The sequence below is a fragment of the Oncorhynchus nerka genome, linkage group LG7 (assembly GCF_034236695.1).
Source record: "Oncorhynchus nerka isolate Pitt River linkage group LG7, Oner_Uvic_2.0, whole genome shotgun sequence".
NCBI classification, from domain to species: Eukaryota; Metazoa; Chordata; class Actinopteri; order Salmoniformes; family Salmonidae; genus Oncorhynchus; species Oncorhynchus nerka.
In genome coordinates, this window is record NC_088402.1 from 54084983 (window position 1) to 54110065 (window position 25083).

Here is a 25083-nt window from a genome sequence, read left to right on the forward strand (position 1 = left end):
TAACTGCTCTAAATTGTTATTCAGTTCATTATTCTGCTCTCTGGCACTCTCAGACGAGAGTCTTCTGATATCGAAGTATAGCCAGAGTGAGGAGAGTAACATTTGTACTCTCAACAACAACAAAAATTGTTTAAGGAAAAAGTTTATATATATATATATATATATATATGTTTAGCTCACATAATATAATTTAAATGTATGCATTTAAGGTGTATGTAATATAGTAAACTAGTCAAAAATAATGTAGATATTAAAAAATGCATTTTTATTGCTTCCAAAATATTTTTTTCACAACGGAGGAGGAATACCAAGATGGCTGCGGTGTGGCTTCAATACAGTGCCCCCTGGTAGTCATGCAGGGGTCATACACATCATTGGTCCTGCCATGGGACCCTGCAATCCAGAGCTCCGGGTGCCAAGCGCACTTAACGGTACATACTGTAGCTTGTCCTCATATTTAACCAAGACTCAACTTCAGTAGGAGGATGGATTTGGGGCTCTCATGAGTTTATTATAGGGCAGACCCTTTCACGTGATATTTGTTTTGCAACTACAGATGACTAAAGTTGTATCATTTGACATTGATTTTATTCTCTTAGTTGCTTACTGCTCAGCCATCACCCTCAATTGTAAGTTTTATTTATCCTATAAAATCACATTTTATGTGAAAAAGCTTTGATGCAATATCCATCTTTTGAATGGTTGTTTATTTCAAATCCACAGTGTTACCTGTGAGAAATTAGAAGATGGTGAGTTGATAGTCCAAGGATGGTTCACTCAGATGACAAAATATTTGTGTTCTCACCTTGAAGGTATGAACAAGGAGAAACTATAATCCACATTAGTCAAAATGAGTCTCTCTAGTACATAAACTGTTTCTCGACCTGCAAGGGACACTATCAATGTTCGCTACATTGGTGTCAGAAGTGGGATGATGGGTTTGGGTTATTTGTTTCCACAAGGGATACCACCGGAATGGACAGAGATCCCTGAAGTCAGTCCTTCTCATCTGTGTGCACTCAAAGTTGCTCTTCTGCCTGAAGACTGGGGGGCTGTTCGGCTGAGCATAAGTTAGGTCATCAACATATACAATAGGGAAAGCTAATATGAATTCAATTCATGATATAAATAGATTTGGTGAATTTACAGTGATGCATGTTAAAGCAACACATCATAACGTTTGCAGAAAGCATTCACGACCTCACAGGAACTTGGACCGATATAAATGGCTATACATCCTGCTGTCGTTATGAACCACCTTTGGGAGAAGTTGACCTCAGTGGTCTCGAACAGTTGGGACTACTATAGCCTATTACTGTACAGCAAACTTAAAATCACAATCATTGGCTGTATTGCTGAATAATTGGAATAGTTCAAAGGCAAATGTCTAACTCTCTGTATTATGTTCAGGTAAGGCTCATTGAGATCATTTCTCTTCTTCATACAGCTGTGGTTCTATCACCTTGCACCTGCCGAGCCAGGTTTCCAGCCAATCATCACTGCTTACAATCTCCCGCCACCGGCAGTAGGTGAATATTCAAAGTATACAACATGCAATGAATGTACCATATGTTACGTTTTTTTGAAGTATTATTATATATTTTTTATTCCTCTGTCAATTTAATGGTGATATTTGTTTATTTTATTATAATAACATAAATAATTTGCATATACTGATGGTATTGATACTACACTGGGAAAAAATATCAACGCAACATGTAACCATTTCAAAGATTTTACTGAGTTACAGTTCATGTAAGGAAATCAGTCAATTGAAATAAATTCATTAGGCCCTAATCTCTGGATTTCACATGACTGGGAATACATATGCATCTGTTGGTCACAGATTCCTTCAAAAAAAGGGAGGGACGTGGATCAGAAAACCAGTCAGTATCTGGTGTGAACACCATTTGCCTCATGCAGAGCGACACATCTCCTTCGCATGGAGTTGGTCAGGCTGTTGATTGTGGCCTGTGGAATGTTGTCCCACTCTTCTTCAGTGGCTGTGCGAAGTTGCTGGATATTGGTGGGAACTGGGACGCTGTCATAAACATCGATTCAGATCATCCCAAACATGCTCAATGGGTGACATGTCTGGTGAGAATGCAGGCCATGGAAGAAGTGTGACATTTTAAGCTTCCGGGAATTGTGCACAGATCCTTCCGTCATGGAACCGTGCATTATCATGCTGAAACATAAGGTGATGGCGGCGGATGAATGGCACGACAATGGGCCTCAGGATCTCATCACGGTATCTCTGTGCATTCAAGTTGCCATCGATAAAATGCAATTGTGTTTGTTGTCCGTAGCTTATGCCTGCCCATACCATAACCCCACTGCCACCATGGGACACTCTATTCACAATGTTGACATTAGCAAACCGGTCACACACACATTACATTTACATTTACATTTAAGTCATTTAGCAGACGCTCTTATCCAGAGCGACTTACAAATTGGTGCATTCACCTTATGACATCCAGTGGAGCAGCCACTTTACAATAGTGCATCTAAATCTTTTAAGGGGGGTGAGAAGGATTACTTTATCCTATCCTAGGTATTCCTTAAAGAGGTGGGGTTTCAGGTGTCTCCGGAAGGTGGTGATTGACTCCGCTGTCCTGGCGTCGTGAGGGAGTTTGTTCCACCATTGGGGGGCCAGAGCAGCGAACAGTTTTGACTGGGCTGAGCGGGAACTGTACTTCCTCAGTGGTAGGGAGGCGAGCAGGCCAGAGGTGGATGAACGCAGTGCCCTTGTTTGGGTGTAGGGCCTGATCAGAGCCTGGAGGTACTGAGGTGCCGTTCCCTCACAGCTCCGTAGGCAAGCACCATGGTCTTGTAGCGGATGCGAGCTTCAACTGGAAGCCAGTGGAGAGAGCGGAGGAGCGGGGTGACGTGAGAGAACTTGGGAAGGTTGAACACCAGACGGGCTGCGGCGTTCTGGATGAGTTGTAGGGGTTTAATGGCACAGGCAGGGAGCCCAGCCAACAGCGAGTTGCAGTAATCCAGACGGGAGATGACAAGTGCCTGGATTAGGACCTGCGCCGCTTCCTGTGTGAGGCAGGGTCGTACTCTGCGGATGTTGTAGAGCATGAACCTACAGGAACGGGCCACCGCCTTGATGTTAGTTGAGAACGACAGGGTGTTGTCCAAGATCACGCCAAGGTTCTTAGCGCTCTGGGAGGAGGACACAGTGGAGTTGTCAACCGTGATGGCGAGATCATGGAACGGGCAGTCCTTCCCCGGGAGGAAGAGCAGCTCCGTCTTGCCGAGGTTCAGCTTGAGGTGGTGATCCGTCATCCACACTGATATGTCTGCCAGACATGCAGAGATGCGATTCGCCACCTGGTCATCAGAAGGGGGAAAGGAGAAGATTAATTGTGTGTCGTCTGCATAGCAATGATAGGAGAGACCATGTGAGGTTATGACAGTGCCAAGTGACTTGGTGTATAGCGAGAATAGGAGAGGGCCTAGAACAGAGCCCTGGGGGACGCCAGTGGTGAGAGCGCGTGGTGAGGAGACAGATTCTCGCCACGCCACCTGGTAGGAGCGACCTGTCAGGTAGGACGCAATCCAAGCGTGGGCCGTGCCGGAGATGCCCAACTCGGAGAGGGTGGAGAGGAGGATCTGATGGTTCACAGTATCGAAGGCAGCCGATAGGTCTAGAAGGATGAGAGCAGAGGAGAGAGAGTTAGCTTTAGCAGTGCGGAGCGCCTCCGTGATACAGAGAAGAGCAGTCTCAGTTGAATGACTAGTCTTGAAACCTGACTGATTTGGATCAAGAAGGTCATTCTGAGAGAGATAGCGGGAGAGCTGGCCAAGGACGGCACGTTCAAGAGTTTGAGAGAAAAGAAAGAAGGGATACTGGTCTGTAGTTGTTGACATCGGAGGGATCGAGTGTAGGTTTTTTCAGAAGGGGTGCAACTCTCGCTCTCTTGAAGACGGAAGGGACGTAGCCAGCTGTCAGGGATGAGTTGATGAGCGAGGTGAGGTAAGGGAGAAGGTCTCCGGAAATGGTCTGGAGAAGAGAGGAGGGGATAGGGTCAAGCGGGCAGGTTGTTGGGCAGCCGGCCGTCACAAGACGCGAGATTTCATCTGGAGAGAGAGGGGAGAAAGAGGTCAGAGCACAGGGTAGGGCAGTGTGAGCAGAACCAGCGGTGTCGTTTGACTTAGCAAACGAGGATCGGATGTCGTCGACCTTCTTTTCAAAATGGTTGACGAAGTCATCTGCAGAGAGGGAGGGGGGGGGGGAGGAGGATTCAGGAGGGAGGAGAAGGTGGCAAAGAGCTTCCTAGGGTTAGAGGCAGATGCTTGGAATTTAGAGTGGTAGAAAGTGGCTTTAGCAGCAGCGACAGAAGAGGAAAATGTAGAGAGGAGGGAGTGAAAGGATGCCAGGTCCGCAGGGAGGCGAGTTTTCCTCCATTTCCGCTCGGCTGCCCGGAGCCCATACACTAGGTCTGCCATCTGCCTGGTACAGTTGAAACCGGGATTCACTCCTCCAGTGTGCCAGTGGCCATCGAAGGTGAGCATTTGCCCACTGAAGTTGATTATGACGCCGAATTGCAGTCAGGTCAAGACCATAGTGAGGACGACGAGCACGTAGATGAGCTTCCCTGAGACAATTTCTGGTTGTGCAAACCCAAAGGTTTGGTACTTGTTTTCAGTGCACGTGGTGTACCCTGCAGAAAACCATGTCTTCCAAAGAGCTGCGCTAGCTTTCGCTGAGTTTATGCAGTGGCATGGTGTCTTAAATTGGAGACGGTTGCCCCCTTGTGGCTAAATATGGAAGTCAAGTCTAACACATTCCTCTCTTCCAGCCTTGCTTTCCTCCAAAGCAGAGTGTCCAAACACACTGACAGGCAACAACCTTGTTTTGAGAAATTCCTCAAGAATTCTAAACCAGATTAATTATGTTTATAAGGTACCTCTGTATACACCCTGATATGCTTAAATCCTTATTTTGTTCCTTCTAGGTCTGATAAGGTGTTTGTTGAGTGGAAGGGACTGGCCACAATTGAAGACTTATATATAGATAAGCAATTAGCATCATTCATCCAATTAAAGAATACATTCAAACTCTCTCAATCATATGTTATGTTATTTACAAGTCAGACACTATATCAAAGGGAAAATTCAAAATGTTGATACCCTCCCTGTACAACATTCGTTTTGGTCCGCTACAGCGCCCTCCCAACTCAAAACACCTCATCTCACAGTTTCTCTCCAACTACACAGAGGCCTCTACTAGTCATCTCAAGAAGAACTGGGGTAAAGAGTTCAATATTGAGATCTCAGATGATCTATGGGGAGAAGCCCTGTCTAGAATCACTCCTTTTCCATCAACGAAAATATCAATGAATACAATATAAAGTCAAAGTCAAAGTCAAAACCAAATGACATAATTTAACCCCAGGTCTCCTCACTGTGTGACAAATGAGGATTCATTAACTCATCTTTTTCGGCTCTGCCCCCTAATTAATCATTTTTGGAGGAATGATTGGTATTCAAAGGTATATGAGAAGGACATTGAACCGGACCCAGAACTTGCTCTCTTTCGCTGCTCAGTCTATTCTAAGATAGTCCTATGAGGAACAGGCTCTGATGTTTGGAATGGTGGCTGCAAAAAAAATGATCCTCACAGAATGGAAGTTAACCATCCCCCCCTTGCTTCCGTAGATGGCAAGCAGAAAAGATTATCATAAACATAAAAAATAAAAATAAAACATTTTAAATCAGGACTAACTCCAGAAGATTTTTCAAAAGTTGGGGTCCGTTTCCTGACTTTCTGGACTGATTGTGAGCACTGATTAGGAACACATTCTTTGTTGTAACTGTCATAGTGTTCTTCTATTCTTGTCCCATGTCTTGCTGAGGCAATACTTCACTTCACAAGTCAGGTAGCTGTTTTTTTTGTTATTTTTGTGTTTTGCACTCATTTGTAAAAGAAAATCATTTGAAAAAAATAATAACAATTTTAATTAAAAAAAATATATATATATATAAAAATAAAATATATATATATAGGGAACACACATTATGAACTGTGTCTGAATGTAAACATAATTAGGATTAATGTGTTCCCCTCTACCCTAGTGTTAATTACTATTACATATTAAGGAACTGGCAGTACATATGTGTGTCTATCTCTCAGTTTTCTTCCACGTACATATTAGACAAAGAAGAAAAATCACTGAATAAATACCTTATAGATCAGTGGTTCTCAAAGTGGTGGTAGCAAGGTTATGGGGGTTGCCCGTGTGAAACTGAAAAACATACAGTGCATTCAGAAAGTATTCAGACCCCTGGACTTTTTCCACATTTTGTTAAGTTACGGCCTTATTCTAAAATCGATTAAATAGTTTCCCCCCCCTCATCAATCTACACACAATACCCAATAATGACAAAGCAAAAACAGGTTTTTAGAAATGTTTTCAAATTTATAATAAATAAATAAATAAATATCACATTTACAGAAGTATTCAGACCCTTTACTCTGTACTTTGTTGAAGCACCTTTAGCAGCGATTACAGCCTCGAGTCTTCTTGGGTATGACGCTATAATCTTGACACACCTGTATTTGGGGAGTTTCTCCCATTCTTCTCTGCAGATCCTCTCAAGCTCTGTCAGGTTGGATGGGGAGCGTCGCTTCAAAGCTGTTTTCAGGTCTCTCCAGAGATGTTCAATCGGGTTCAAGTCTGGGCTCTGGCTGGGCCCCGCAAGGACATTCAGAGACTTGTCCCGAAGCCACTCCTGCATTGTCTTGGCTGTGTGCTTAGGGTCATTGTCCTGTTGGAAGGTGAACCTTCACCCCCAATCTGAGGTCCTGAGCGCTCTGGAGCAGGTTTTCATCAAGGATCTCTCTGTACTTTTCTCTGTTAATCTTTCCCTCGATCCGGAATAGTCTCCCACAACATGAGGCTGCCACCACCATGCTTCACTGTAGGGATAGTGCCAGATTTCCTCCAGATGTGACGCTTGGCATTCAGGCCAAAGAATTCAATCTTGGTTTCATCAGACCAGAGAATCTTGTTTCTCATGGCCTGAGAGTCTTTAGGTGCCTTTTGGCAAACTCCAAGCAGGTTGTCATGTGCCTTTTACTGAGGAGTGGCTTCCGTCGGGCCATTCTACCATAAAGGCCTGATTGGTGGAGTGCTGCGGAGATGGTTGTCCTTCTGGAAGGTTATCCCATCTCCACAGAGGAACTGTAGAGCTCCATTGGGTTCTTGGTCACCTCACCGACCAAGGTCCTTTTTAATTTGAACTGTTATTTAACTAGGCTAAGTCAGTTTAGAACAAATTCTTATTTTCAATGACGACCTACAAACAGTGGGTTAACTGCCTTGTTCAGGGGCAGAATGACAGATTTTTACCTTGTCAGCGCAGGGATTCGATCTTGCAACCTTTCGGTTACTAGTCCAACGCTCTAAACACTTTGTTGGCCAGCTCTAGGAAGAGTCTTGGTGGTTCCAAACTTCTTCCATTTAAGAATGATGCAGGCCATTGTGTTCTTGGGGACCTTCAATGCTGCAGATATTTTTTGGTACCATTGGGCTCACGAGTGCTGCAGCGGTCTAAGGCACTGCATCTCAGAGCAAGAGGCATCACTACAGTCCCTGGTTTGTATCCAGGCTGTATCACATCCGGCCGTGATTGGGAGTCACGTAGGGCAGTGCACAATTGGCCCAGCGTCGTCCGGGTTTGGCCGGGGTAGGCCGTCAATGGGGGTTCGGATTGATTGGTTGGGGGAGAAAGATGCGGGCAGGGCTGGCCCTTTCACCTAAAGAACACAAAGAGGTAAACATAAGTGTTGGACAAGTAGACAAATCCCATAACTAGTTTTAAAGTTGTTCCTATTTCAGTCTTTTAAAAATATATTTTAAATGTATCAATGCGTATGTGTGATTGTTCTGCAAAATGATTTGCTTTTGTATGATTTTGTACTCTTTTAGAATGTCATGATTTCTGTTAATTTTAGGTCATTTTGTAGAGATTATGACTTACCGGTAAATTTTTGCACAGGAAGCATTGTCTGAAATAGAAGAACAATGACATTGTTAGTGTTAATCAACAATTACAAGCAACAATTATTTAACAGCCTGTACACTGACCAACCTCAAAAGTCCGTATTGACTATCCTGCAATGCCCCTATTTACCCTGACCAGCCTGTGAGGCCCCTATTTATCCTGACCAGCCTGTGAGGCCCCTATTTATCCTGACCAGCATGTGAGGAGCCTTTAATTATACACCAGCCTGTGAGGAGCCTTTAATTATACACCAGCCTGTGAGGAGCCTTTAATTATACACCAACCTGGGAGGAGCCTTTAATTATACACCAACCTGGGAGGAGCCTTTAATTATACACCAGCCTGGGAGGAGACTTCTATTATACACCAGCCTGGGAGGAGCCTTTAATTATACACCAACCTGGGAGGAGCCTTTAATTATACACCAGCCTGTGAGGAGCCTTTAATTATACACCAGCCTGGGAGGAGACTTTTATTATACACCAGCCTGGGAGGAGCCTTTAATTATACACCAACCTGGGAGGAGCCTTTAATTATACACCAACCTGGGAGGAGCCTTTAATTATACACCAACCTGTGAGGAGCCTTTAATTATACACCAGCCTGGGAGGAGCCTTTAATTATACACCAACCTGTGAGGAGCCTTTAATTATACACCAGCCTGGGAGGAGACTTTTATTATACACCAGCCTGGGAGGAGCCTTTAATTATACACCAGCCTGGGAGGAGCCTTTAATTATACACCAACCTGTGAGGAGCCTTTAATTATACACCGGCCTGGGAGGAGACTTTTATTATACACCAGCCTGGGAGGAGCCTTTAATTATACACCAACCTGAGGAGCCTTTAATTATACACCAGCCTGGGAGGAGCCTTTAATTATACACCAGCCTGTGAGGAGCCTTTAATTATACACCAACTTGAGGAGCCTTTAATTAGGGGCGGCAGGGTAGCCTAGTGGTTAGAGCGTTGGACTAGTAACCGGAAGTTCAAATCGCCGAGCTGACAAGGTACAAATCTGTCGTTCTGCCCCTGAACAGGCAGTTAACCCACTGTTCCTAGGCCATAATTGAAAATAAGAATTTGTTCTTAGCTGACTTGCCTGGTAAAATAAAATTATACACCAGCCTGCGAGGCACCTACACTGAGTGTACAAAACATTAGGAACACCTTCCTAATTAAAAAAAGAAAGTAATATAACCTTTATTTAACTAGGCATGTCAGTTAGGAACAAATTCTTATTTACAATGACGGCCTACCCCGGCCAAACCTGGACGACGTTGGACCAATTGTGCGCCACTCTATGGGACTCCCAATCACGGCCGGATGTGATACAGCCTGGATACGAACCAGGGACTGTAGTGACGCCTCTTGCACTGAGTGTCTTAGACCTCTGCGCCACTCAGGAGCCCATTGAGTTGCACCCCCTTTTGGCCTCAAAAGGACCTCAGGACCTCAAACTGGGGCGAAGGTTCACCTTCCAACAGGAAAAGGACCCTAAGCAAACAGCCAAGACAACGCAGGAGTGTCTTCGGGGCAAGTCTCTGAATGTCCTTGAGTGGCCCAGTCAGAGCCTGGACTTGAGGAAACTGAGAATGGATTAACAAGATTGTAGTTACGTCAAAATATGGAAGCTTGTACGGTATAAAAATATTCCAAAACATGCATCCCATTTGCAACAAGGCACTTAAATAATACTGCTAAAATTGTGGCAAAACAATTAACTTTTTGTTCTGAATACAAAGTGTTATGTTTGGGGCAAATCCAATACAACACATTACTGAGTACCACTCTCCATATTTTCAAGCACAGTGGTGGCTGCATCATGTTATGGGTATGCTTGTGATCGTTAAGGACTGGGGAGTTTTTCAGGATAAAGAAGAAATGGAATGGAGCTAAGCACAGGCAAAATCCTTATGGAAAACCTGGTTCAGTCTGCTTTCCACTAGTCACTGGGAGATAAATTCACCTTTCAGCAGGACAATAATCTAAATCACAAGGTCAAATCTACACTGGAGTTGCTTGCCAAGAAGACAGTGAATGTTCCTGAGCGGCCAATTTAAACTACTTGAAAATCTATGGCAAGACCTGAAAATGGTTGTCTGGCAATGATCAGCAACCAATTTGAAAGAGCTTGAAGAATTTTTAAAAGAATAATGGGAAAATGTTGCACAATCCAGGTGTGGAAAGCTCTTAGAGATTTACCCAGATAGACTCAACTGTAATCGCTGCCAAAGGTGCTTCTACAGAGTATTGACTCAGTGGTGTGAATACTTATGTAAATTAGATATTTCTGTATTTCATTTTCAATATATTTGCTAACATTTAGGGGGAAAAAATCTCAATTTTATCCATTTTAAATTCAGGCTGTAATGCAACAAAAATGTGGAATAAGTCAAGGGGTACGAATACTTTCTGAAGGCACTGTAGTTATCGTCTCCCTTTACTACTGGTCTGTAGGATACCTTGCCCATGTCGATAGCGACGCTGAATTCCTTGACTAGAACACGGAAGTAGCATTGGAGACGACTTTGTCCAATATATCTATAACTAACCCAAGATAGTTGATCTGTGTCGTTTAGTGGGCGCAAAAGAAGCATAGTGGAAATAACATGCAAGTAGGTGGGTGAAGCTCCTACTGGCGTGTTGTAGAACGTTTTTAGGGAACGCCTCCTCTGTGAAGTGCGCCTGTGCACAAACCCATTCTGTCTGTATTGATGTTGCATGTAATTGTGTGGAGTAAAGAATGACATAGCCTACTGTCGGAACTAAATTACCTACCTAATTCACATTCGACTGAAAATGTATCAACTACAGTTATTGCGCGTGTTTTTAAATGAGCGTTTAACCGCGGCTGCTGTGGAGATTTTCGGGGCAGTTGAGAAAACGATAGTGGAGTACCAGGAGGAGAATGATCGGCTACGGAGACTGCTGTGGATCACGCCAGAAATAAAACAACGTAGAATAGGTTCGTATGCTATTCCAATGATATATAGTTCTACTAAATCAATGAATTGTTTAATTAAGCTACCAGCGATCACCGTTTCAACCATGCTAAAGGAGTTGTTCTGAAACTTTTACCGTACATGGATAAAAACAATTGTCTGCGTCGCGAAAACGTTTGTTTACGGATGTAACCGTGGTTCTCTGATTAGAGAACGACACATGGGAACTCCTTTCCAGTTCACGCGATGTGATTGAGATGCTTAATATCAAACATGTTTACGGTCACGCCACACCCTTACTGTACCCACGTGATATGTCACCATAACAGGCGGGGTGGTCTCTATTACTCCACTTGAACCCCACAGAGGCGAACGACATGAAAGCTATGCAATTACTCAACTCTTTAAAAACATTTTTTAAAACATTTAAAAAAAAGTTTTATTGCAGAAAAAACAGTATACAGACAGACAATGATAACACATGCTAGGGGCTACAGCAAATGACAGATTATACAAAGACCTTAAAAGAAACACAGATATTGATTGTTTTAACAGCTTTCTTATTAGAAGAATGTAGAATGGTCTTAATGTACTGCTCTAATTCCTTATAGAAAACACGGAAGAGTGTTTTTTTATTAGTGAATTTACATGTATGAATATAACATATTGCCATTAGCGCAGTAAAATTGGAGTAAAATTGTTTTTCTTTATCTTTATTATAGTTAAGGAAACCGGGCAGCACATTCTCCCATAAAAAAAACGAAAGTCATCAAGAATGTTAAAAATGATAAAACTATGAATATCTTTGTTTTTTTTTCAATAATATGTATGACATTTAATGAGCATCTTTCCTGTTGATCCTTAGATATGGTAATCCCAGGGTATGTTACTTTTTCCTTGACTGGAATATTGTATATAGAGGGTATCACATAGTATTTTAACAGCAAACAATTCACAACCGTAATAGGGAAAGACCAGATGCTTTGGAAAAAATATTTATCACATCGACTGCTCTAGGAATCTGGTCAGCATCTTTCAAAAAGAGGGTGGTGTCATCTGCAAGCTGATGGTAATATCTCTGTCAGAAATGATATCGCTGGATTTAACAAAACTTGTAAGAAGTTGGGTTGCAAGCAGGAAGAGGTAAGGTGAAATTGGGTGACCTTGCCTAATTCCCCTTTTCAAATTAAATCTAGATGTGCCGTGTATTAATTTTATGGAACTGTTCACATTTCAAATAAAGAGTTTTAATAGTACTACAAAATAATTCCCCCAAACTCATGTTCCACTGTATCAAAGGCTTTATAAAAGTCTAAGAAGACAATAAAACGACCTTGGAAGATTAGATCAGAATAGTTAATAAGGTCTAACACCAGTCGGATCTTATTAGATATATGTCTATTCCTCATGAAGCCAGATTGGTTCTCTTCTATAATTGAGTCCAATACTGCCTTAATTCTTTTTGCAAATATAGAGGCTAATATTTTGTAGTCGTTATGTACGCCAATTATCGAGGAGAAGCAAGTCTTTCTTGGGCTTAGTTATTAATGTAATCAGACCTTGAGTCAAACTGGGAGGGAGAGCATTATTTGCAATGATTTCAGAAAAGTCCTCCAACAGAAATGGGGCTAACTGTTGAAAAAAAGTTTTGTAAAACTCAGTCCCAGGAGACTTATTTTTTTTAAGTTGTTCATTAGAATAAATGATTTCTTCAACTATAATAGGGTCATCACACTGTTCCCTCTCAGCTTCCCCAAATGATTTCACATCCCCCAGAGAGTCAAAAAAAGAGTTGAGGAAACCTCACAATACTTAGAACTATATAAATTCATGTTGAAGTTGCAGCTAAAGTTAGAGATTAATTTGGGATCATATTTAATTGTTGAATTGTATTATTTTTAGAGTGGTATTTTTATAACCTGAAAAAATGTAGATGAGTTTTGTTCACCCTCCTCTAGCAGCTTCTTCCTAGATCTGACAAAGGCTCCCTCTGCTTTCAGTTTATACATATCATCCAACTTGTGTTGTAGCTCAAACAGAACAGATTTGTCCTCCTCTGAGAGACTTTCAACATGCTTTTGAACAAGAGAGGTGATCTTTGTAATTACACTTTCTTCCTCAGCTCTCCTCGTCTTGGCAAGAATACTCCCATATTTTCTTAAATATTTTCTAACCTCATATTTAAAAAGCTCCCAGTTATTACTGTATGAATTGTCATTTATAGCTTTGTTCCAGAAGTGTGTAATTAAATTGTTTATCTCCATCTTGACCAACTCATGTTTTAATATAGAGCGATTAAGCTTCCAGTAGGATTCTCTGCCAAGGCCATTATCAGAGATGAAAAGTTTAATGTCTATATAAATAGCTCTATGATCAGTAAGGGGAGTGTCAAGGATGTTAACAGAAATACCCTGTTTATCAAAACATTTAGACACCAGCCAAAAATCTATGCGTGATTGTCTGGAGCGTGCCTTATTACTCCAAGTGAAATACTTTAGGAAACTCTACTCAGAGAAAACGTTTTCTTTCGTTTTCGTACCGGGTCGCTAAAGAGGCTGTACCAAAGATGCTGGGAGAGGATGTACCAAAGAGGCTGGGAGAGGCTGTGCCAAAGAAGCTGGGAGAGGCTGTACCAAAGAGGCTGGGAGAGGCTGTACCAAAGAGGCTGGGAGAGGCTGTGCCAAAGAAGCTGGGAGAGGCTGTGCCAAAGAAGCTGGGAGAGGCTGTACCAAAGAGGCTGGGAGAGGCTGTACCAAAGAGGCTGGGAGAGGCTGTACCAAAGAGGCTGGGAGAGGCTGTACCAAAGAGGCTGGGAGAGGCTGTACCAAAGAGGCTGGGAGAGACTGTACCAAAGAGGCTGGGAGAGGCTGTACCAAAGAGGCTGGGAGAGGCTGTACCAAAGAGGCTGGGAGAGGCTGTACCAAAGAGGCTGGGAGAGGCTGTACCAAAGAGGCTGGGAGAGGCTGTACCAAAGAGGCTGGGAGAGGCTGTACCAAAGAGGCTGGGAGAGGCTGTACCAAAGAGGCTGGGAGAGGCTGTACCAAAGAGGCTGGGAGAGACTGTACCAAAGAGGCTGGGAGAGACTGTACCAAAGAGGCTGGGAGAGGCTGTACCAAATAGCCTGGGAGAGGCTGTACCAAAGAGGTATTTCAGAAAACAGAGTGTGATAATTAACCATATAACCAGGGCATGCTCCAGGCAGAAGCAACATGAGCAGTCGCTTAGGACCCCAGACCACTCATAATAATAATAATGCATTAAAAAATACACTACCGTTCAAAAGTTTGGGGTCGTTTAGAAATGTCCTTATATTTGAAAAAAAGCAAAAATGTTGGTCCATTAAAATAACATAAAATTGATCAGAAATACAGTGTAGACATTTTTAATGTTGTAAATGACTATTGTAGATGGAAATGGCAGATTTGTTATGCAATATCTACATAGGCGTACAGAGGCCCATCAAATTTTATTGGCCACATACACATGGTTAGCAGATGTTAATGCGAGTGTAGCGAAATGCTTGTGCTTCTAGTTCCACCTATGCAGTAATATTTAACAAGTAATCTAACAAATTCACAACAACTACCTTATACACACAAATGTAAGGAGATGAATGAGAATATGTACATATAAATATATGGATGAGCAATGGCGTGCGGCATATGCAAGATGCAGTAGATGGTGAAGAATACAGTATATACATATGAGATGAATAATGTAGGATATGTAAACATTATTAAAGTGGCGTTATTTAAAGTGACTAGTGATACCTTTATTGAGTCCGTTTAATTAAGTAGCCAGAGATTTGAGTATGTATGTTGGCAGCAGCCTCTCTATGTTAGTGATGGCTGTTAAACAGTCTGATGGCCTTGAGATAGAAGCTGTTTTTCAGTCTCTCGGTCCCAGCTATGATGCACCTGTACTGACCTCGCCTTCTGGATGATAGCAGGGTGAACAGGCAGTGGCTCGGGTGGTTGTTGTCCTTGATGATTTTTATGGCCTTCCTGTGACATCGGGTACTGTAGGTGTCCTGGAGGGCAGGTAGTTTGCCCCCGGTGATGCGTTGTGCAGTCCGTACTACCCTCTGGAGAGCCTTGAGGTTGCTGTACCAGGCGGTGATACGTTTGTGAGTGTTTTAGATGACAAGCCAAATTTCTTCTGCCTCCTGAGGTTGAAGAGGCGCTGTTGCGCCTTCTTCACCACGCTGTCTGTGTGGGTGGACCATTTCAGTTTGTCCATGATGTGTACGCTGAGGAACTTAAAACTTTCCACCTTCTTCACTACTGTCCCGTCGATGTGGATAGGGGGTGCTACCTCTGCTGTTTCCTGAAGTCCACGATTATCTCCTTTGTTTTGTTGACGTTGAGTGAGAGGTTATTTTCCTGACACCACACCCCAAGGGCCCTCATCTCCTCCCTGTAGGCTGTCTCGTCGTTGTTGGTAATCAGGCCTACCACTGTAGTGTCGTTTACAAACTTGACGATTGAGTTGGAAGCGTGCATGGCCACGCTTTCATGGGTGAACAGGGAGTACAGGAGAGGGCTGAGAACACACCCTTGTGGGGCCCCAGTGTTGAGGATCAGCGGGGTGGAGATGTTGTTTCCTACCTTCACCACCTGGGGCAGCCCGTCAGAAAGTCCAGGACCCAGTTGCACAGGGCGGGGTCGAGACCCAAGGTCTCGACCTTAATGACAAGTTTGGAGGATACTATGGTGTTAAATGCTGAGCTGTAGTCAATGAACAGCATTCTTACATAGGTATTCCTCTTGTCCATATGGGATAGGGCAGGGTGATGGCGATTGCATCATCAGTGGGCCTATTGGGGCGGTAAGAAAATTGGAGTGGGTATAGGGTATCAGGTACGGTGGAGGTGTTATGGTCCTTGACTAGTCTCTCAAAGCACTTCATGATGACGGAAGTGAGTGCAATGGGGCGATAGTAATTTAGTTCAGTTACCTTAGCTTTCTTGGGAACAGGAACAATGGTGGCCATTTTGAAGCATGTGGGGACAACAGACGGGGATAGGGAGAGATTAAATATGTCATAAACACACCAGCCAGCTGGTCTGCGCATGCTCTGAGGACGCGGCTAGTGATGCCGTCTGGGCCGGCAGTCTTGCGAGGGTTAACACGTTTAAATGTTTTACTCACATTGGCCACAGAGGAGGAGAGCCCACAGGCTTTGGTAGAGGTCCGTGTCAGTGGCACTGTATTGTCCTCAAAGAGAGCAATGAAGTTGTTTAATTTGTCTGGGAGCAAGACGTTGATGTCTGCGACGGGGCTGGTTTTCTTTTTGTAATCCGTGATTGACTGTAGACCCTGCCACATACGTCTCGTGTTTGAGCCGTTGAATTGCGACTCTACTTTCTCTCTATACTGACGCTTTGCTTGTTTGATTACCTTGCGGAGGAAATAGCTGCACTGTTTGTATTCAGTCGTGTTTCCGGTCGCCTTGCCATGATTAAAAGCGGTGGTTCGCACTTTCAGTTTTTGTGCAGATGCTGCCATCAATCCACGGTTTCTGGTTAGGGAAGGTTTTAATGGTCACAGAGGGTACGACATCTCCGATGCACTTGCTAATAAACCTGCTTACCGAGTCAGCATATACATCAAAGTTATTGTCAGAGGCTATCCGGAACATATCCCAGTCCACGTGATCGAACCAACCATCACTCTTGTGTTCCAATGGCACGTTATGTTAGCTAATCCAAGTTTATAATTTTAAAAGGCTAATTGATCATTAGAAAACCCTTTTGCAATTATGTTAGCACAGCTGAAAGCTGTTGTTCTGATTTAAGAAGCAATAAAACAGGCCTTCTTTAGACTAGTTGAGTATCTGGAGCAGGGATGTGGCTCAAAAGGGCCAGATTACAGACTGAAAATTGCTAGAAACAAAGAACTTTCTTCTGAAACTTGTCAGTCTATTCTTGTTCTGAGAAATGAAGGCTATTCCATGCGAGAAATTGCCAAGAAACTGAAGATCTCGTACAACGCTGTGTACTACTCCCGTCACAGAACAGTGCAAACTGGCTCTAACCAGAATAGAAAGAGGAGTGGGAGGCCCCGGTGCACAACTGAGCAAGAGGACAAGTACATTAGAGTGTCTGGTTTGAGAAACAGAGGCCTCACAAGTCCTCAACTGGCAGCTTCATTAAATAGTAACCGCAAAACACAGTGAGTCTCCGGGATGCTAGCCTTCTAGGCAGAGTTCATCTGACCAGTGTCTGTGTTCTTTTGCCCATCTTAATCTTTTCTTTTTATTGGCCAGTCTGAGATATGGCTTTTTCTTTGCAACTCTGCCCAGAAGGTTGTGGCTACTGTCTCTGGCTGCGTGTAGATTAATCCACGTAGACTCAGTCTCAAGTCAAAGTCCCGAGTCTTGAGGTTCCAAGTCCAAGTCAAGTCTCAAGTAATTTTTCTTCTTCTATCAAATCCAGTCTTGGGTGGGTATGGTCCAACTTGCAGGGGTACAGATCGAGTCCAGGGCCCATGAAGTGACCATGCCCCTGGTGTAGTATGTTACTACACTGTCTAGAGTCGGTCTACCTTCTGCACTGTATGATTTTGACACTGTAGTGGTAATCAAATGTGCCAGTCCCTGCTTTGAGACAGGGTGCCCTTTGGTGTTCTCCCCATAATGCACAACAAAAACTGTTCTGTTTGACCAACAGTTCTTGCTGCAGCAAGATAGGCACTCAATGCCATAACCGGGCAAAGTGTATGCAACTCACAAATCTCCTGTGAGGGCTGGTTAATGTGATGATGAAAGCACCTTAGGTAAGAATGCTGGGGTTGTCCGAAGCACTGCCTTAGATCCATCTTCTGCTAAATTGAGGCATGATGGATGGGAGGGCATGGAAAGCATGCTTAACTTAAAAAATTGCCAATAGAAAGCTCACATAGCTCAAGTGAAGACGGGCTCAAATGGTGGGCACATAAGTGATTGTAGGACAACATATAACTCCTATGAGGGTACTGAAGGAGCTTTGGGGGGCCGTAACCTGCGGGCACCATTCATGAATTGCGATACAAGAGGGTTTGCCTATGGTGATGCACCTGCAATCTGGTCATGGCCCATAAAGATGGGTACCATATACACTTTGAATGTATAAGGGGACTACCCTGTAGCCACAAGCTCCGGGAGGAAAGTCAAAATGTCAGAAATTGGGCAGGTGATTCTGCATGGTCGACACACCACTTCCTGAACACATTCCACATTCCAGGAATACAGGGTTAGCGTAATGGATGCCTGTCTGCCTGAATTGTATCAATTACCAAGGAGGTCAACCCTGCAGCTACAAGGCGGTCACGTTCAGGGGCCACACCCACACCTTCGGTATTCTGGGTTTGGGGTCCCAAAGCTTACCTTTCGACTTGTGATAGGAGGTCCACTCTGAGAGAGGTGTGGAGCAACAAGTATAACTGATGCGCTCTCGAGGCTCATCGTCCTCAAAACCTGAGGGACCAAGGTATTTGGTGGAAACGCATACATCAGCCCCCTTGGCCGTCTGTGTGATAGGGCATCAACCCTGAGTGCACCTGCTGGACCCTTTATGGAGAACCACATAGGACAGGGACGGGCAACTTTGATGGGGGTAGGGCCCACAAAAAATCTGAACTCATCATGAGGGGCATTAGTTGCTCACGGGTCTGTGTACCCATATGTTGATCCGAGGGCCTTCAAACGTTGCCCATCCATGACATAGGACAATGGGTTAAGTCTTGCAATGCGAACAGATTGAAGAGGGCCTCCTCTGGAGAGAAGCTCTGCAGCCTGAATCTCCACCTCCGGCAGGTGTATTTGCTCTGAGTGATGTAAGATGACCGTTTTGCCCAAAGCAGTAGCTCCCTTGCTACCTGGTGCAGTGCCATTGACCTCAGTCCGCCCTGGCGGTTGATATGTGTAACCACGGTTGTGTTGTCTGTCCATATCAGTATATGTTGTCCTCTCAGTACTGGGAGGAAGAGCCGGAGTGCAAGGGGAGCCGCCTTGAGCTCCAGTACGTTCATGTGAGTTGTCCATGTTGCTGACCCTACACCATGAACCCCTGACTGGTTCAAGACTGCTCCCCATCCCTGTATGGAGGTGTCTGTGGTCAAAGTCGCCTGGTTGTGAACTGCGCCTAGGGGAACTCCACTAGGAATTTGAAGCGCCATTGTATTGCTCCCCAGCAACTTGTTGAAACTGTCAGCTTTTTGTTTTTGTCCCCTCCGGGACATAAATTGTGTTTGTTCTACCAGCACTGTATTTGGCCACATTGGGAGGAAGCCCAATGGTATAGCATGGACTGCAGCAGCTAGGAGGCCTAGGAGCCTCTGACTCTCGAATGCTGTCACCTGATTTATTGGTCGGTAGATCACGGGGGGGTGATTAAGGGGTTTGGAATGATCATTGATTTGTGTAGCAGACTCATCTGATAAATATCCGGAGGCTCCGCCCCCAAAGCGTGCAAGTCGAGATTTCGATGCTTTGTTTTTTTGACAGTGAGTGCAAGACCTGCTACCCTGTGCAGCCACTTGAGCATGTTCAGCTCCCAAGCAAAACATGCAAAGTGTATCCTCATCTGAGGCTGGGAGTTGGATTTTCACATAAGAGAGGTGTATTCCAAGACAAAGGTAACAAAAAATTGCTTTTTGTTTTGGTGTGTCTCGTGTATTCTTTCGATTGCCTCAGTATCAGTTTCGGATGCTTTGAGAGAAAGTTATACTTACTGTTGGCGCCGACCTGTCATGCTTTGGGGTCGAGACTCCCGCCTAAATATTTATCAAGGTCCGGGTTCGAAACTCCCACCTATATTAATCTTACTGGCACAGTCAAGCGTGTACTGTCAGTCTCGGCGTTGGTTGACCCGGTAGCCTATAGCACTGCTGAGCTCTGTGATCACAGCAATACTCCAAGCGAGGGAGTGGTAATGGTGGTGTGGCAGTCAAGACTTCCTCAGTACGACATCCTCGTCGACCCATGCGGCTGACATCGCTGGTCCAAATGTCAGTCTTGAAGCTAATAGCAGTAGCAAGTAGCTCAGGGATGTGCATTTCAACAATACTGTGTAACTCCGGTAGGGCAACAACTGAAAAATAGCACCTACTTGGTAGTGTGTACCGGGGCTCGAAGTGCTTGACCAGTCGGCGAATAGCATCACCGCAATTCATAAATGTAATATCAACAACCCATAAAGTCCACCCTCTTCTCACTGTGACTGTCCGTGTTCCCATACCAAACTGTAATGGATGACGTGAGAATGCTCTGTATGATGGTTGTGTAAAACTGAACCAGCAGCTGTTGTTTAACCTTGTACTTTTTCAGTTGTCTCAGAAAGTACAGTCTCTGCTGGGCCTTCTTGATGATGTGGTTGGAGTTGATGTCCCATTTCAGTAAGTCGCTGATGTAAGTGCCGACTAATTTTAAATAATCTGTCAGTGTTATTGGTTGGTCAGTGAATATGACGGGAGCCTTGAGGTTCTTTCTTCTCCTGTAGTCTATTGCTATTTCTGTGGTTTTTGAAGCGTTGAGCATGAGGTCGTTGTCCTTACACTACGTCACCATCCGAGCCACTTCACAGTGATACTGTGTTTCATTGTTGTCTGTGATGAGGCTGACTGGTCGTGTCGTCAGCATATTTAAAGACCTTAACTGAGGTCTCCTGAGATGTAAACTGGTTCATGAAGAGGGAGTAGAGCAGAGGGGACAGCACGCAGCCCTGTGGTGCACCAGTACTGAGGGTCAGAGAACAAGATGTCAGATTGTTTAAATTGACATTCTGGCTTCCCTTGCATTTAATGCTACTGGCATCAACAATGTCATACTCTTTATGACCAGACCACATCAGATAGATGGCCTACACATACAGAGACATAGGAGCGCTGTTTCGCTCGCTTGGATACTTTCTCCAGTGAGATACATTCAGCCTCTTGCAAATTGGCGAAAAATTGCCCCCACGTGCAAAGCTGTCATCTAGGCACAGGGTGGCTACTTTGTTTAACACTTCTTTGGTTACTACATGATTCCATGTGTTATTTCATATTTTTGATGTCTTCACTATTATTCTACAATATAGAAAAACGTTTTTTATTTTATAAAAAAAAACCTTGAATGAGTAGGTGTCCAAACTTTTGACTGGTATTGTATATATTTATTTTGACATGGTCTATTGATCCAAGAGACACCAGATTCTTCTTCTTCTGTGCTATTATTTGCTATTTATCTTGAATCGTGTTATTTTTATATTGTCGTGTCTCAGTAGGTCACTAGGCTATTAATAGGAGCTAAGCGCAATGGTCAGGTCACTCTGGGGCAGACATCAGCTTGACATCGAAATGTCAGTCCCTTGAATTCATCCTGAACAATGGATTAAAGTGGGAAATAAAGAAACTCATCTCTGCCTTTTTTGTTTAGTGCTCCAACTCCTTTCTGCCACGAATTAGTCCTTTTGGACGTTTTACTTGGTAAGCCCTTTTGTTGGATATTTGTCATTGTTGTCGGGAATCCATCCTACTTTCGTTTGTTTGCTGTAGCACGGAGGCCTACCTTAACTCCTATATAGCTAACCTCTGCTCCTCCTCCCCTTCCCTACAGACTCCCTGCAGCTCTCTCTCGCTGTCTCTGAAGAGGAGGTTCTCCCTGAGCAGCAGCACTGTGAGCCGGAATGGAGCCCCAGTCTGGGGCAGGAGGACCCCGAGCCCACACAGATTAAAGAGGAACAGGAGGAAGTCAGGACCAGTCAGAAGGAAGAGCAGCTTCAAGGGCTGGAGGCTGATATCATAGAGTTCCAATTCACTCCTTCCTGTGTGAAAAGTGAATGTGATCAGGAGGACCCACTTTGGTCCTTGACTCTTCCCCAAACCCAGACTGTGGAAAACAAAGAGTGTGACTCTATACCAGTGGATCTCAAACCTTTTGGCACTGTGACTCACCTAAAGAGTCTCGCCATTCCCCGTAACCCTCCAGATAATGATAACAATGCCTCCAGCCACAGCTCAGCCATAAGCAGAGACCCAGTAGCACTTGACAGCAGCCCACAATTGGATTCCAGCCCACCATTGGATCCCCACACACCACTAGAGAAACTTTCTTCCAAACCCAGCATCACGTCTAGAAAAACTCACCGCTGCTGTGACTGTGGTGAAATGTTTGCTCCAAAAGCTGACCTGCTGAGTCACGTAACTCTAAACAAGAAGAGACCCAGGGAATGCTGCTTCTGCCAAACCTGTACACTGAAGGCCCATGTCCGACTCTGTCACATGGAGAAACCCTGCACCTGCCCTGATTGTGGCAAGTCATTCAAATACAAAGGAGATCTGTCCAGGCACATGAGGATTCACACAGGAGAGAGATATTTTAGCTGTGGTGACTGTGGGAAAAGTTTCAGTCTCAAGGGGAACCTAATGAAGCATAAACTGACTCACACAGGAGCAAAACCTTTTAGCTGTGGTGACTGTGGGAAGAGCTTCAATCGGAAGGAGAACCTAACCATGCATATACGTACTCACACAGGAGAGAAGCCATTTAGCTGTGTCGACTGTGGGAAAAGCTTCAGTCTCAAGGGGAACCTAATGAAGCATAAACTGACTCACACGGGAGCAAAACCATTTAGCTGTGGTGACTGTGGGAAGAGCTTCTCTGTCAAGGGGAACCTAACCACGCACAAGCTGACTCACACAGGGGAAAAACCATTTAGCTGTGGTGACTGTGGGAAGAGCTTCAATCGCAAGAAAACCCTAACCATGCATACGTATTCACACAGGGGAGAAACTATTTAGCTGTGGTGACTGAGAAAAGCTTCAGTCGGAAAGGGGACCGAGAGGGGCTCATACTGACTCAAACAAGAAATAAACACTTTTAATGTGGTGACTGCAGGAAAGATTTAATGTCAAGGGGAATCTAACCACTCATAAACTGACAAAAAGGAGTGAAACAACATGGCTACTCAGTCTGGTAAAATATTCACTCCTAAGGCTTATCTGCTGAAGCACGTCCACAAAGAAAGAAAATATGAAGAAAACTGAAAGAAAAATATGAAAAACATGATCCTAAATATAACACGTCAATTTAGTGAATACCATTGGTGTTTAATATGAAGCTTTCAAGCATGAAATATCTTTTATCTTTTGACTTTTATTTATCTTACTATGTCTTTGTTTTAAATGTTTTAGCGCAGTTGTGAAAAAAGTCAATAGTTGGATGAGTTGCAGAGGGAATTGAAAATAATGCCATTGTTAATTAATAGTTTTTTTGGTATTAATTAGGCTATTTTCTCTTGAAACATATGGTCTCTACTAGAAACTCATGGACAATATGGACACAGATATAAAAAAAGTAATACTTTATATTATTAGACATTTTAAGTTATTCAAAGTCAAATTTATTCAAGTATACATTACCATAGATTGCCATAGATTACCTGTTTAATTACCAAAAATGATGGTAACACTGGTAATTTACCGGTAGTTTTACAACCCTAGGCCAGACTGCTGTTATTGATACATTAAATATATGCTTTCCAGAAAAGGGCTCCTTCCATTTGTCCAAGACTATTTCTCATCCATTTTGACCTAATGCTGCTCATTCATGATATTGTTTAATCTTGTACAGAGTAATGATATAAAGTCGACTCATGATGAATAATCGATTCTCCCAGATCATCCTATACTTATGATAACCGGGTCGTTCCACGAATAGAGTACAACATGAAGAGGGTACAACAAAACCTATTCCCCATTGGGAGATTGAAAATATTTGGCATGGGTCCTCAGATCCTCAAAAGGTTCTACAGCTGCACCATCGAGAGCATCCTGACGGGTTGCATCACTGCCTGGTATGGCAACTGCTCGGCCTCCGACCGCAAGGCACTACAGAGGGTTGTGCGTATGGCCCAGTACATCACTGGGGCCAAGCTGCCTGCCATCCAGGACCTCTGTACCAGGCGGTGTCAGAGGAAGGCCCTAAAAATTGTCAAAGACTCCAGCCACCCTCGTCATAGACTATTCTCTCTGCTACCGCATGGCAAGCACTACCGGAGCACCAAGTCTAGGTCCAAGAGGCTTCTAAACAGCTTCTACCCCCAAGCCATAAGACTCCTGAACGCCTAATTAACTGGCTACCTAGACTATTTGCATTGCCCCCCCCCCCTTTTACGCTGCTGCTACTCTCTGTTATTATCTATGCATAGCCACTTTAATAACGCGACCTACATGTACAAATTACCTCAATTACCTCAACTAACCGGTGCCCCCGCACATTGACTCTGTATCCCGTGTATATAGCCTCGCTATTGTTATCTTACTGCTGCTCTTTCATTATTTGTTACTTTTATTTATTATTTTTAGGTATTTTTCTTAACTGCATTGTTGGTTAAGGGCTTGTAAGTAAACATTTGGATCATGTGACAAATAACATTTGATTTGAATTTGCATTCCACGAATAGAGTATTTTTAGCGTCTCTTTGATATTTGAAGTAGAAATTGTGCACCAACATTGCATTTAAAAAGCCATTTATATTAAAATAAGTGCCCTTAAATATAGACCACATGGAAATTTGTAAAAATGTGTTGCTAAAGTGCCAATAATTAACATTTTCAACTAGTCACGTTTTTCGAACTTCTAGGAAGATTTTAACCGACTTTAACCGAAAACTTCTCCAAGTTTTCACCATCATTGTAAAGCCCTAGTTATGTTCTTGCTTTGACAGTCATTTTTTATGATTATTATTTATTTATTAGTGATTAATTCATTTTCCATAATTGTAAGGTCAACCCTCTTACATGAACTGAATTCTTATTTCAATATGGTGAAACTATATTATATTTACATTTGGTTAAATAATACTGTAACAGCAGGTGAGTGGCTCTTTTTGGCAATTTTCTGGTGTTTTGTGCTTGAAAACTGACAATGTCAAGCATAACAGTCAACCCTGTTAACCATCGACGGATAGGCTAGAACTGTTTTAACAATATATATTTTTTGGTGAAGCTTGCCTTCAATTGCCCCTGTTTGCACGTGTAGGTGAAAATTCACAACTATGGTTGATTTTCCAGTATCCAGACTATTCTCCCATAAGTATTGAGGCTGAACACATAGGGTTAATTCATAGACATGTGTAAGCAGAATAAAGGCTTAG

General features: G+C 43.5%; 1 protein-coding gene across 2 annotated transcripts; it reads left to right on the top strand.

The window, feature by feature from the left end:
• Positions 1 to 10700: 10700 nt before the first annotated feature.
• LOC115132605 (gastrula zinc finger protein XlCGF57.1-like) lies at positions 10701 to 23474 on the top strand. Of its 2 annotated transcripts, none has more exons than XM_065020621.1 (3): positions 10701 to 10990; positions 21543 to 22665; positions 22909 to 23474. In XM_065020621.1, the coding sequence occupies exons 1-3, from the start codon at positions 10825 to 10827 to the stop codon at positions 22970 to 22972; spliced, it is 1353 nt and encodes a 450-aa protein (XP_064876693.1). In that variant the 5' UTR covers positions 10701 to 10824; the 3' UTR covers positions 22973 to 23474. The 2 variants fall into 2 exon arrangements, with proteins under 2 accessions (XP_064876693.1, XP_064876692.1); XM_065020620.1 differs by lacking the exon at positions 22909 to 23474 and adding an exon at positions 13520 to 14111 and having other exon boundaries at positions 10901 to 10990; positions 21543 to 22877.
• Positions 23475 to 25083: the final 1609 nt, after the last annotated feature.